We start from the raw sequence: 11,616 nt of genomic DNA, 5'->3' as shown, positions 1-11,616 counted from the left end.
TTTCCGTAGGCCCTTGGAAAGCGCCCAGGCTCCGGGCCCTTCGCCCATCAAGCCCAAGAGGGATGGATACACGTGCAGCGCGTAAGAGAGCAGACCTGCTCCGGCCCTCGTGCAGGCGGGAGGGAGCCGGCGGCGGCTTGCACGCATGCGCGTGGGGGGCGGGGCTGCGCCCCAGTCTTGCTCGTCGCCGCTCGGCAGGCGGGGGCGGGGCGAGAGGAAGCGCGCGCCGGAGGCGACGGCCCGGCGAGCGGAGCTCTGCGCTCCCGAGACCCTCCTTCGGGCGCGTTCTCCGGGAGCCCTCCCCCGCCCCACGTCCTCGCAAGGCGGCCCGGCCCGGCGGAATCGGCCCTGGAGGATGGTAGGGGGCCACCCCCCCGCCCTGGAGGGGCCCCGCGGAGACCGCCGCGCGCGGCCTGACGCTCCGCCCTCGTCCAGGGGCCCATGGGCGCGTCCCCGCCGGCGGGCCGCGGACGTGAGGGAGGCGAGCGGCCGGCCCACCGCGCTGAGGGCCGCGCTCGTGCCCGGCGCCGCACAGGCCGCGCGCGCGCGCACTCGCCGCAGCGCCGGCCGCGCCCGCCCCGCCTCCCGGCGCCGGCCCGGGAGTCCCGTCCGCTAGCGGCGGCGGCGGTCCGGGGGACGATGAGCGGCGCGGCGCGGGCGGGCCCGGCCCGGCTCGCCGCGCTGGCGCTGCTGACCTGCAGCCTGTGGCCGGCGCGGGCGGACAACGCGAGCCAGGAGTACTACACGGCGCTCATCAACGTGACGGTGCAGGAGCCCGGCCGCGGCGCCCCGCTCACGTTCCGCATAGACCGCGGGCGCTACGGGCTCGACTCGCCCAAGGCCGAGGTGCGCGGCCAGGTGCTGGCGCCGCTGCCCATCCACGGAGGTGAGTGTGCGGCGGGGCGGGCGCGGCGGCGGGCGGTGGGCCCCGGCCCCGGCGCCGGAGCGGGGGCGGCGGGCGCGGCGCTCCCACCCCGGCTCGGCCGGCCGCCCCGCGGTCGAGGTTTCCAGGGTGTGCAGCCCGGCCTTCTCGCGGCTCCAGAAGCCTTGGTGGGTTTCCCCCGTCTTTTGAAAACGACTCAGGATGTGCCTTCTCGTTTAGGCAGCTTGTTTACAAGAGGGCATTGAACTGCGAGTTTGCAGGGACAGCTCAGACAAAGGAGGTGATGGAAGAGCGCAAAATTAATTCATGGTGGATGAGTGCTTAACCTGTATTTCGGAATCAAGGTTTGTTCCAAAATGACCAATAAACCGGTGGATTGGATTTTGAAAGACGAGGCCCTTTTCTAGCGTAAAAACGTGCGGTTTTCCTTAAGTGGCAGGTGGGGAGGGGGAGTGGAAGAGGAAAATGGGCATCTTCCCTGTTGCTTTTGGATCTTGTTCTGCCCAGTAGTTTTAATGTAATTTGACGCCGGGCGATCGCACATGATGAAGAATCTGATACCCGTTGGAACTAGTAGCCAAGTCTTCAGGTCATGGTGCGGACTGAAGAGGAAATAGGTAAATTTTTCAAGAATTGTCTTTCAAGCCATTTCGTTTATCTTCATGCCCGCCTGTAGACAAGGACTGTGTTTAATTATTGGGCATACACCATTTTTTTGGTCGAAATTAATCCTCATGTTTTCAGGGAAACTTTTCCCACTCTGTGGGGTTTGATATTTTTGTTTTTTGACCTGTGAACTTTTTGGAAAATGTCTGCTACCTTCTTCACCCTGAGAATGCTGAGAAGGTTGGTTTTTGTTTTTTTTTTTTAAAGATGTTATTTATATTAAGGTAACCTAAACTAGACAGCCTAATAAGGGAGTGGCGTTTGCATATATGCTAAAATATTAAAACATCGTGCCCCTTTTGAGTTCTGTATTTTATGGTAAAGTGCTAAGCTGTTTTCTTCTTTCGGTTAGTCTGAGGAAAAAGGAACAGGTAAGACTTTAGCTGTAACCTGTCCCCAAATTAGGCTGCCCTTTAAAAACTTCATTTTGACACCGGTAATCAGGTGTTGAAGGTACATTTCCTGACTCCACTTTGTTAGAAATGGCAGTTAGGGTCCCAGCTTGCCCAGGGAAATGACTTTGGTCTTTGGTTCATTCAGTAAATATTTGCCGGTCTGTTCTGTGCCAGTCACTGTGTTTGGACACATAATGTTGCCAAACTATGGCACTAACAATGACAGCCTATATTCTGGTGCAGAGAATGATGAAGATCACGTGTAAGGGTAGGAAGAGGAAGAGAGAGGCAAGCTGCAGTGTTTTGAAATCTGTGGTTTGTCTTTACTGCTTGGTTCCCCCAAACACCCCAAATCCATAACTATCACTTAGATTCTTGCTTCTCAAGTGTTCATGTGCTAAAAATACTTATTGCTCTCTTGTTACCCCAAACAAAAGCCCCATCATTGGTAAAGTTGTTTTTAGGTGTTTGCATAGAAGGGTATTTATTGGGTGCTAACATGCACTAATGTTTGCATGAAGATTAGCCCTCCTCACCTCTGATCTGAGTTGTGCTGTACATGTGTTGTGTGACACTAGGAAAATAATTTGTCTCCTTAATCTTTAGTTTCCTCTCTAGCCCCTTAGTTTCATCTGTAAAGTGGGGTGATGAAATATTTATCTACTATGGTTGTTGAGAAGTTTAAGTGTTAAGTTACTGTATTCCTAAAAGAGGAGACAAGGCCTCCCTGGTGGCGCAGCGGTTGAGCACTGGGTTGCAGAGCTGCCTGCGGCCTCTGCAGTACCTGTTCGTTCCCCGGCCTGGGTGAGGGTCCCACATGGCGCTTAGACCTCTCCTGCCGCCCGCTGCTCCCCTCAGCAGTGTACTTCGTCAGTCTGTCTGCTCTGCACCCTGCTCTGGCTCTGGTGAATTCTCTCACCCTCCCATGCTTCTGACTGTACCCAGTGCTTATATAAATAAATAAACAAATAAACAAATAAATAAATAAATAAATCTTTTTTAAAAAAAAATAGAGGAGACGATCTAAATCAGTCTCCACATTGGTGGGGTTTTAAAGCAGGCATTTTGAAGTGAACACATTGGGTCAGGGTGTGAAGCCTGAACCTGGAGTCAGTCCTGTGACTAAGCTGTCTTCTCTTCCACTCCATGATTTCCTAGGGGCTAATCTTGCGTATGCACAGAATGAGATTTTTCATGATATGCATGGTGGGATCCTACAGGTGCTTTGGGTCTGGCTTTGTACTAAAGGGTCTGCACATGTAGGTTCTTTCAGTTCAGCAAATAAGAATTGATATTCCACCATGTACCAGGCACCATGCAAAGCACTGGGGAGGAATGAACAAAACAGATAAAAATTTCCTCATCCCCAACCCCCACTCTGCAGGGAGTCAGTCATTTTAAGTCTGTTTACCTGTAAATTGCTCCTAAGCCTATGGTTTTTCATGAAATCCAAGACATTTTTCTGCTTTTGCAGCTGGGACTTTTCTAGGACTTTTTAGGAATGGGTTTTTTTTTTTTAAGACACAAGAATGGTGGTAGAAATATTAAAATTACTCATATTTAAGAAAATGGCTTAAAATTAAAGTAACATTTGAGTATTCACATTATGATAATCTTAATGAACTGAGTTTCAGGATTTTATATTTTTAGAAAAATTACCGCATTCCTTATAACCTTTTGAGTTGAAGAGAATTTTTTTTTTTTTATAGAGGCATGTTTTATTTATTTATTTGTTTGTTTGTTTATACATGCACTGGGTACAGTCAGAAGCGCGGGAGGGTGAGAGAATTCACCAGAGCCAGAGCAGCGAGCAGAGCAGGCAGAAGGACCGAAGTACACTGCTGAGGGGAGCAGCGGGCAGCAGGAGAGGTCTGCGCGCCATGTGGGACCCTCCTCCCGTGGCTGGGGAGCCCCCAGCCACTGGGGATCGAACTGGCGCTGCAGAAGCTGCAGGCAGCTTCGCAACCCAGCGCTCAACCGCTGCGCCACCGGGGAGGCCCTGAAGAGAATTCTTAACATGTTTATTGAGGGCTTACTTGTGTGTTCACACTAAACAAAGTAATATTAGTTCACATGATGAAAAAAAGTTTAGACAGAATTCCTGGCAAAAAGCAGGTGTGGTCAATGGATGTGAAATTAATGAAAATTCATTTTGCAGATAACTGGTAGAAATGAGCATAAAGACAAAAGAACTTTAGTTTTCCTAGAACTTAATCTGGTGACTCATTTTAAATCTAGGACTTGCTTTGTGATATTAGAAACTTATTTTGCCACTGTAAGTCCTGTATCACTTATTGAGCAAAATTTATTTGTCCTGTCTGTACTGTACCTTTAAAGAGCAAACTGGCAATTTTTTTCCTTGAGGTTTATTTTTGCTTTGTTTTTGTTTTGTATTTTAAAAAGTACACTGGAAAGAGTTCCACTTCATAAAATGTTTCATAAGCAAAGTTTGAACTTCGAAAATATATTCTTTGTCATTAATAGAATGGATTCATGAATGGAAATTCTTTAGTGTGGGGTAACAAATTTCATATTTTAACTAATAGAGAATTCATTTTAAGAAATGGATTTTATAGGCGCATGCCTGGTATCTATGCATAGATCACAGTTACTTTCTTATTATTAACTTAATCAAATGATAAACTTAGAACTAGCTAGCATGTATTGTGGGGCAGTCATTGTCAGTGTGCTTTATGCTTGTGCACACTGTTTGAGCCTAGTGTAGGGTTTGGGAGGAAGGCCCTGTGTTGATGAAGTCATTATGTATGCAGGTATGCTGGTGGGAAGAATCTGCTATCAACCACTTTCTGCTTTGCATAGTAATTTTCAGAATTGAATGTTATAGCCTTAGAGAACAATTGTTAGAGAACAGTTTTAACCAAATGATAGACTATTTTTCCCATCATAATGACTGGGGATGCAGTAACATTAAAAAGAAATCTTTTTTATGTATTAAAATAGTGATTCTGTTTGAATGAATTCATTAAACTTGAACTTGCTTTTAAAATTCTGATAAAGAATGAAGAAGATTGATGTGAAAACAAGGCCATGACTGAAGGGATCATGTAACGCTAGAATTTATAATGACAGGGTCAGGGACTACTAGATACAGTTAGAGGGCCTCCCCGGTGGTGCAGCGGTTGAACGCTGGGTTGCGAAGCTGCCCGCGGCCTCTGCAGCGCCGGTTCGATCCCCGGCTGCTCCCCGGCCACCGAAGGAGGGTCCCACATGGCGCGCAGACCTCTCCTGTTGCCTGCTGCTCCCCTCAGCAGTGTACTTCGGTCCTTCTGCCTGCTCTGCTCCTCGCTCTGGCTCTGGTGAATTCTCTACCCCTCCCGCGCTTCTGACTGTACCCAGTGCATGTATAAACAAAAACAAACAAATAAACAAACAAATAAATAAAACATGCCTCTATTAAAATAAATAAAAATAATAAAAAATTAAAATAAAATAAAAATAAAAATAAAAAATAGATACAGTTAGAGATTTCAGATAACTCAGAGAAAATAGTAGGTATATTCCTGGGACCAGAGGCTCTGAAAGGAAACGAATACAAAAGGAGCTGGAGATTCTAAAAACCAAATTTTGACATATATTAAATAAGCAAGCAGACGATAAAGAAGGTACACACAATATACTTATATTAAACTTCAAAGTTTATTATTTTTTAAAGATTATGTATAAAGAACTGGGGTACAGGCCAGAGGTGCCGGGGAGGTGGGGTGTGTGTGAGAGGATTCACTTGGGAGAGTGGGGAGCAGAATAGACAGAACCACTGAAATACACTGCTGAGGGGAGCAGTGGGCGAGGCAGGAGAGGTCTGCTCACCAAGTGGGAAGCTCCCTGGCTGGCCGGGATTGAACTAGAACTTCTGCTACAGTGACTGGTGATGGCTTGATAGCACTGTCTTTAACCCCTGCGCCACCAGGGAGGCCCTAAACTTGAAAGTTTATAGCATGTTTTTATATACTGTATTTTTTTCTTCACTTTTGATGATCCCATCAGCATGTAAATATTAGAATTTTTTTTAAGTGTTTCTCCTCCTCACCAAATTCCTATCTTGCTATTATCCCCTGTCTTTCTTTTTATGGCAGTGTCTCATAAGAGCTTTCTGTACTTGCTGCCTCCAGCTTTCCCTCTGCTGTTCTTCACAATTTGCAGATCTTTGGCTCCTGTGCCAGTGATTTGGATAAAGACATGGCATATTTAGCTGATATCTTGGACAACAGGATCACTGGGATCTCAGTGGTAGAATGGTGGCCTGAAATGAAGAAAAAAGTTAATAAGAATAAATATGTAGTGCTGAAGTGAGGTTAAAAAAACATCATCTCATTGAAGGGACTTGATGGCAGAGCTGCATATTACAGGACAGCACCTGTGCGCTTTTAGTGTCTTTAGGTATCTTTATCCTGGGCAGCACTGGTCCCACGTTACAGAGGCCAAGTACACTAATTGGTTTATGTGTAGAGTTCTGAATACAAGTTTTAACAGATAAACTACAGTGCATCATTTTGGGTATTATGAAAGGGAAATCCTTCAGTTGAAGTAAGATGACTTATGAGATCCCACCTTGAATGAGGTATGACTGTAAAGTAGTAAAATAAATCTTTTTCACAAACCTGCCAGAGTACACCCATTAAGGAGAGTGTTATTTTCAACCTAGTGACATTGGGGGGATGGACAGAAGTTATATACACACATAACATGCAGCAGTGAAAACAAATTTAAACATTTATAGAATTTGACAATGTCTTTTTGATTGAATAATTTAAAAAATATCTGCGATTGAGGCAGCTATGAACAAAGAGATTGCCTAAGAAAGGTAATGAGAGTTTTGCTTTAAAAGAGAGAGGGAAAACTGTAAATGGAGGAAGTGTACATACTTGTGAATGCTTTCTTTAGATAAGAATATCTAAATTTTGGGCCATGTTTGAATCATGGGGTGGGCTGACTGGGTGTTCTTCAAAGCTGGTTCATTCAGCTATATCAAGTTGACTTATTCACAGAATGAAGTAGATTTTTCAGAACCATCAATATTTATTTGTTTTTATCATACTTAACAGTATTTTGTGTACTAGACATTATTCTCCACCAATTATAAGTATAGTTCTTTTTACTTTTGGAGGCAATTTTGAAGAAAATTTTGAAAAATAAACATTAAAAGGAAATAAACTCCCTAAATGAATACCTACTCTGTGCTTGTGTTATGTGCATCCTATGGTGTGTGCAAAAGACATGGGATATAGTTCTTAGCCTAAGAGGACTGAGTTGTCTTGAGCAGGTCAGCTCTGTGTGGATGGCACACATAGGACATGCCATTGTAGAAGTCGGTGCAGGTTAGCTTCACTTTACAGGTGCGTTTTGTTGTAAATAAGGGGCCTGCTAAGTACATCCAGAAAGCCAGCATCCTGTTGTAAACAGGTCATTGGACTCTCTGTGACTGCTTTTGTCTGCACTGACAGAGTGGAGTGGTTGTAATAGGAGCCTCTGTTAGTTATAAGACCAAACTCTTTTCTCTCTGGCTCTTTAAGAAAAAAAAAAAAGTTGACAATATCTGTTCTAAAGGTTCATTTATACCTTAGTTTTTCAAATTAAAAACTATGTTATGAATGAGAATTTGATTCCTAAGTTGTTCCCAACTAGAAGTTAAGGGTATTGTTTTCTTTGTTTCAGCCAAGTACCTAGGGCTGTGATTGGCACCAGCAGTCACTGGAATAGATACCTACATTAATCCTATGGTGCTTGATCTGGTAGTGAAACTGATGGTGGGGTGTGTGTGAAGGTGTTTGGAGTAGTGTGGGAAGAAGTGAAGGAATATAATTTAAGCCTTTGATATTGCCCTGAATTGTAAATGATGCAAAGACCTAAGAAATACAAAATTATTTGGACTTGCAGTCTTGGAAAACGTTTTATTAAAAAATGTGAAATTTGAAGTCAGACTTGATAGTTATGCTTCCAGCTGGAATAATAGGCACAGGTTTACCCTCCCACCTAAGTAACTGGAAAACCTGAGTTATGAACCAAGAGTTTTAGAAATAGGCCAACAATCGGCATAGGAAGGTGATTCCTGAGAGAAAGTAAGTAGGCAAAGGAATGCTTACCACCTGGAGAGAGTTTACAAGCCTCAGTGCCAGGAGGGGGACTCCAAAGAGTCCATGGTCTCCCTGAGCTAATAATGAGCAGAGTTTAGAGGAGGAGGCCAAACCAGTGTGAGTGTGAGGCTTGCAGGTTTATAGTACTGTAGAGGAGAGAACTGCAAGGGGTCCCCCTCAAGCCTTTGGTTGGTACTGATCTGCACATTTCATGAAGAACTGCCTGAGATTAGCAGGCGAAAGAATTCTTGGGATTCACAGGAATCTGGGAATAGCTCATGTTCTCATTAATAAGAATAGAAAGACCTTCTATTCCTTAGGATCAGATAAACCACGGAGAAAAACCTATTCTGGACCCACATAACAAAACTTAGAAGCAAACCATAAAAGGATCAGGCTGATTTCAGGTAACTTACCTGGTCCCACTACAAAGCCCATCAGTAGAACTTAAAAGAACACAGTGAAATTGTGCCTCCCTCGTGGCACAAGGGGTTAAGATGCAACCTATGATGCTATCCGCATTTCTGTTCCCCACTCTGTCCCTGGTGAATCCTCTCACGCCCCGCCCCACACCTCTGGACTGTACCCCAGTTCTTGTATGCATAAATAAATCTAAAAAAAAAAAAAAAAGAAAAGAACAGGGCCTCCCTGGTGGCGCAGGCGGTTGAGTGCCACACTGTGAAGCTGTCCTCAGCCTCTGCAGTGCTGGTTCGAGGCCGGCCAGCCGGCGAGAATCCCACATGGCGAGGCAGACCTCTCCGGTCTCTCCCGCTGCTCCCCTCAGCAGTGTATTTCGTCAGTCTGCCTGTTCTGTTCTCCACTCTGTCTCTCGTGAATCCTCTCACCTCCCGAGCATCTGGCCTGTATCCCGGTTCTTGCATAAAAATAAATAAAATCTTAAAAAAAAAAACAAAACTGTGAAATTTGGCTTCCCAAGCATAAAATCCAAGCCCAACAGTCAATCAAAAATTATCAGGCATGTGAAGAAACAGGAATAAATCATCCATAACCAGACAAAAACCAATCAATAGTAAAAGGCCCAGAAGTAGAAAAAATGATGGAATTGCAGGTAAGGTGATGAAAACAGCTATTATAAATATACTCAGCTTGTTCAAGGAGATGAAAGGAAAAAACGAATGTGATGAGACAATTAGATGTAGGAAAAAAACCTTGTCATACTTCCAACAGTGAATTCATTTGAGAAAGTACAGGATTTGTGTGGACAGTGGAAAGAAGAGGAAAGAGCAACCAAACGCATGCCGTTCCTGCCCTGCTGCCCTGTTTGTTCCCACTGTAACACAGTTAACCCTATTGGGTTCTCTTGTGTGTACTGAGAACGGTGCCAAGTTCTGTACGTGGATTGTCATTTAATCCTCATAACAGCCCTGGGCAGTACTATTATCTTCATGCTGTGGATGAGGATTCAAGGCACTCCAGTACCTGTTTCCTTTATAGCACTTAATGTGATTAGAAAATAATACATCTCTTTTTCTGAGGGCAGGAACCCTGTCTCTCCTGTCTCTACTCTTAAACACTTGGTGCTTAGTTCAGTGCTTGGGACATAAGAGTGTGCACTCCTTCACTCAGTGTTGGAGGAATTAGAGTGACTTACCCACCAGCTGCGTGGCCTTGGGGATTCAGTAGCGCTGGGACTTGATGTAGGACTGTCTGACCGCAGTGCCCATATTTTAACCACTTCTTCGTACTGCTTCCCAAGTGGGTTTAATAAATTATGATATATCCACTCAGTGGAATGTTACACAGCCATTAAGGGATCATTGTGAAAGCATTGTATATGTTACAAAAGTAAATATGAAATAATTGAACTGTTGACTGTGTTAAATTTGTTTACAGTAGACAAGGTCTTAAAGTAGTACTCTGTTGGATTAATTAGATCATAGGTGACATTTCTCGTTTTCTTATTGCTCATTTTTGAAATTGTTGTTTTTCATTAAAAGGGGGAAAACCTTCGTAAGGGGGAAAGTCAAACTCTGAAGGAACAAATGCCTGCAAGTTGGTTTTTTTTTTTTTTAAATTCCTTAGCCTCAAGAATCATGGAATGAATTCCACACAGTGCTTAGAATAAATAGGAAACTGTTAGACAATAGGCATATATTAGAAAAGACAAGCTAAGAAGTAAGAAAGAAAAGAAAGAAAAGTAAGAAAAGAGGAACCCCAAGTAAGAAAAGAAGAACCCCAAGACCAAGAATACTTGGTCCAAATGTGAAGCAAACCAAAATGTGGCATGATTTTAAACAGTTAGTGGATCCTAGAGAGGGAAATAGAAGCACAGGACTCTGCTTTTCTGAGTAATATTTTGATGATGATGATGATGATGATATTAATGCTCTTATTGATTTTCACCATGTAAAATCAATCTGAAGTTAAAATATAGAAGACTTAGTTATAATTACAGAACAAAATGTAAATGTTAATCATAAGACTATACAATTATGAATAGGTGACAAAGGTAGAGAAATGATATATAGAGAAAAGAGATATTAGGGACAGGGGAGGGACCCCATTGTCTTCATTGTATCTCATAGGATAAGAATTCAAGAGAGAATATGTAGTTGCAGAAGCCAGAAAGGCTTAAATATAGAGGAAAATGCTGAAATAATTAAAATCGGGAGACAGGAGAGATGGAAAAGCACAAATGAGCAGAATCCTAATTTGTGACATCATAGATTCATAGATACTGTCTAAAGTTGACAAACCAGGAAATAAGTCCTTTTAGAACAATGGAGGGTCACCTCCAGAAGAATTAACTACAGTTAAAAATAGTTGCTTAGTGGGATGGGTTGCGGGTCGGGAGTTGAATTCAGCAGCTGCCCTTCATTGTAAATCATTGGCTAGATTTGTCTTTTTTAATCCGTGTTCACAGATTACTACTTTTCCTTTGTGCACTGTAAACGACTTTTGTTTTCCTTTGAAGAAGCTCCCTATTTTCCCAACATTTGAGTTCTCTAACTCTAGTGTCCTGCTCTAGAATGTATGACTCTGTAGAAACTATGTCTCAGGAGATCTACTTAGTAAAGACAGAGACTATAGAATCAGGAAATGTTACCACTGAATTAACAGATTATATTTTACAAATATCTAAGTCCATAGGTCCTAAAATAATAGTAGTTACTATATTGCCAGACTTATCATGTTTGCTGTTTCTCTGGCAATGCTCTTCTTCCCCATCCATTGTGGTGAGTTATCCATCAGCATGAATTAAAATAACCAAGTGTGATCCTTTGGTCCCTTGGTCCCATTGGATAGAGTAGGCTCTTTCAGCCTCCTCATTTGATGTTGATTTCATGGTTCTTTAATCATCCCATTTTTCTTCTGTCCTATTTCACACTCACTTGGCAAAATCTCAATCCTGAATGAGCCACTTACTACTCATCTTCTCCATGTTTCCTATTGCTATGTTACTGAATGTGACTGGCAAAAATCTTTGAACCCAGATGACTGACATTTGAGATCATGAAATTTAAGCAAAAACAAAGGGGCGCTTAACAATGCCCAATGATCCAAAAATATCTTGTAAGGAAATAAGATACTTCTCTGAGACCACAGTTTTTTTCTCTCT

The 11,616-nt window shown here is 43.5% G+C and overlaps 1 protein-coding gene across 3 annotated transcripts in view; it reads left to right on the top strand.

Annotated features, from left to right (window-relative positions):
- The first annotated feature begins 243 nt into the window (after window positions 1-243).
- The window catches only part of RNF130 (ring finger protein 130), a 137,100-nt gene continuing 125,727 nt past the window's right edge, over window positions 244-11,616 (top strand). Inside the window, exon 1 of one of the 3 annotated variants that reach the window (XM_037500146.1) lies at window positions 244-886. In XM_037500146.1, the coding sequence (XP_037356043.1) occupies window positions 442-886 (445 nt within the window). In that variant the 5' untranslated portion in view covers window positions 244-441. The remainder of the gene's footprint in view (window positions 887-11,616) is intronic. The other 2 variants (XM_037500147.2, XM_037500148.2) reach the window with 2 other exon arrangements.

The sequence above is a fragment of the Talpa occidentalis genome, unplaced genomic scaffold (genome assembly GCF_014898055.3).
Source record: "Talpa occidentalis isolate TD23 unplaced genomic scaffold, MPIMG_talOcc4v2.1 talOcc4.9, whole genome shotgun sequence".
NCBI classification, from domain to species: domain Eukaryota; kingdom Metazoa; phylum Chordata; class Mammalia; order Eulipotyphla; family Talpidae; genus Talpa; species Talpa occidentalis.
The sequence above is the reverse complement of the archived record's forward strand: the minus strand, read 5'-3'. Positions and strand labels throughout refer to the sequence as shown.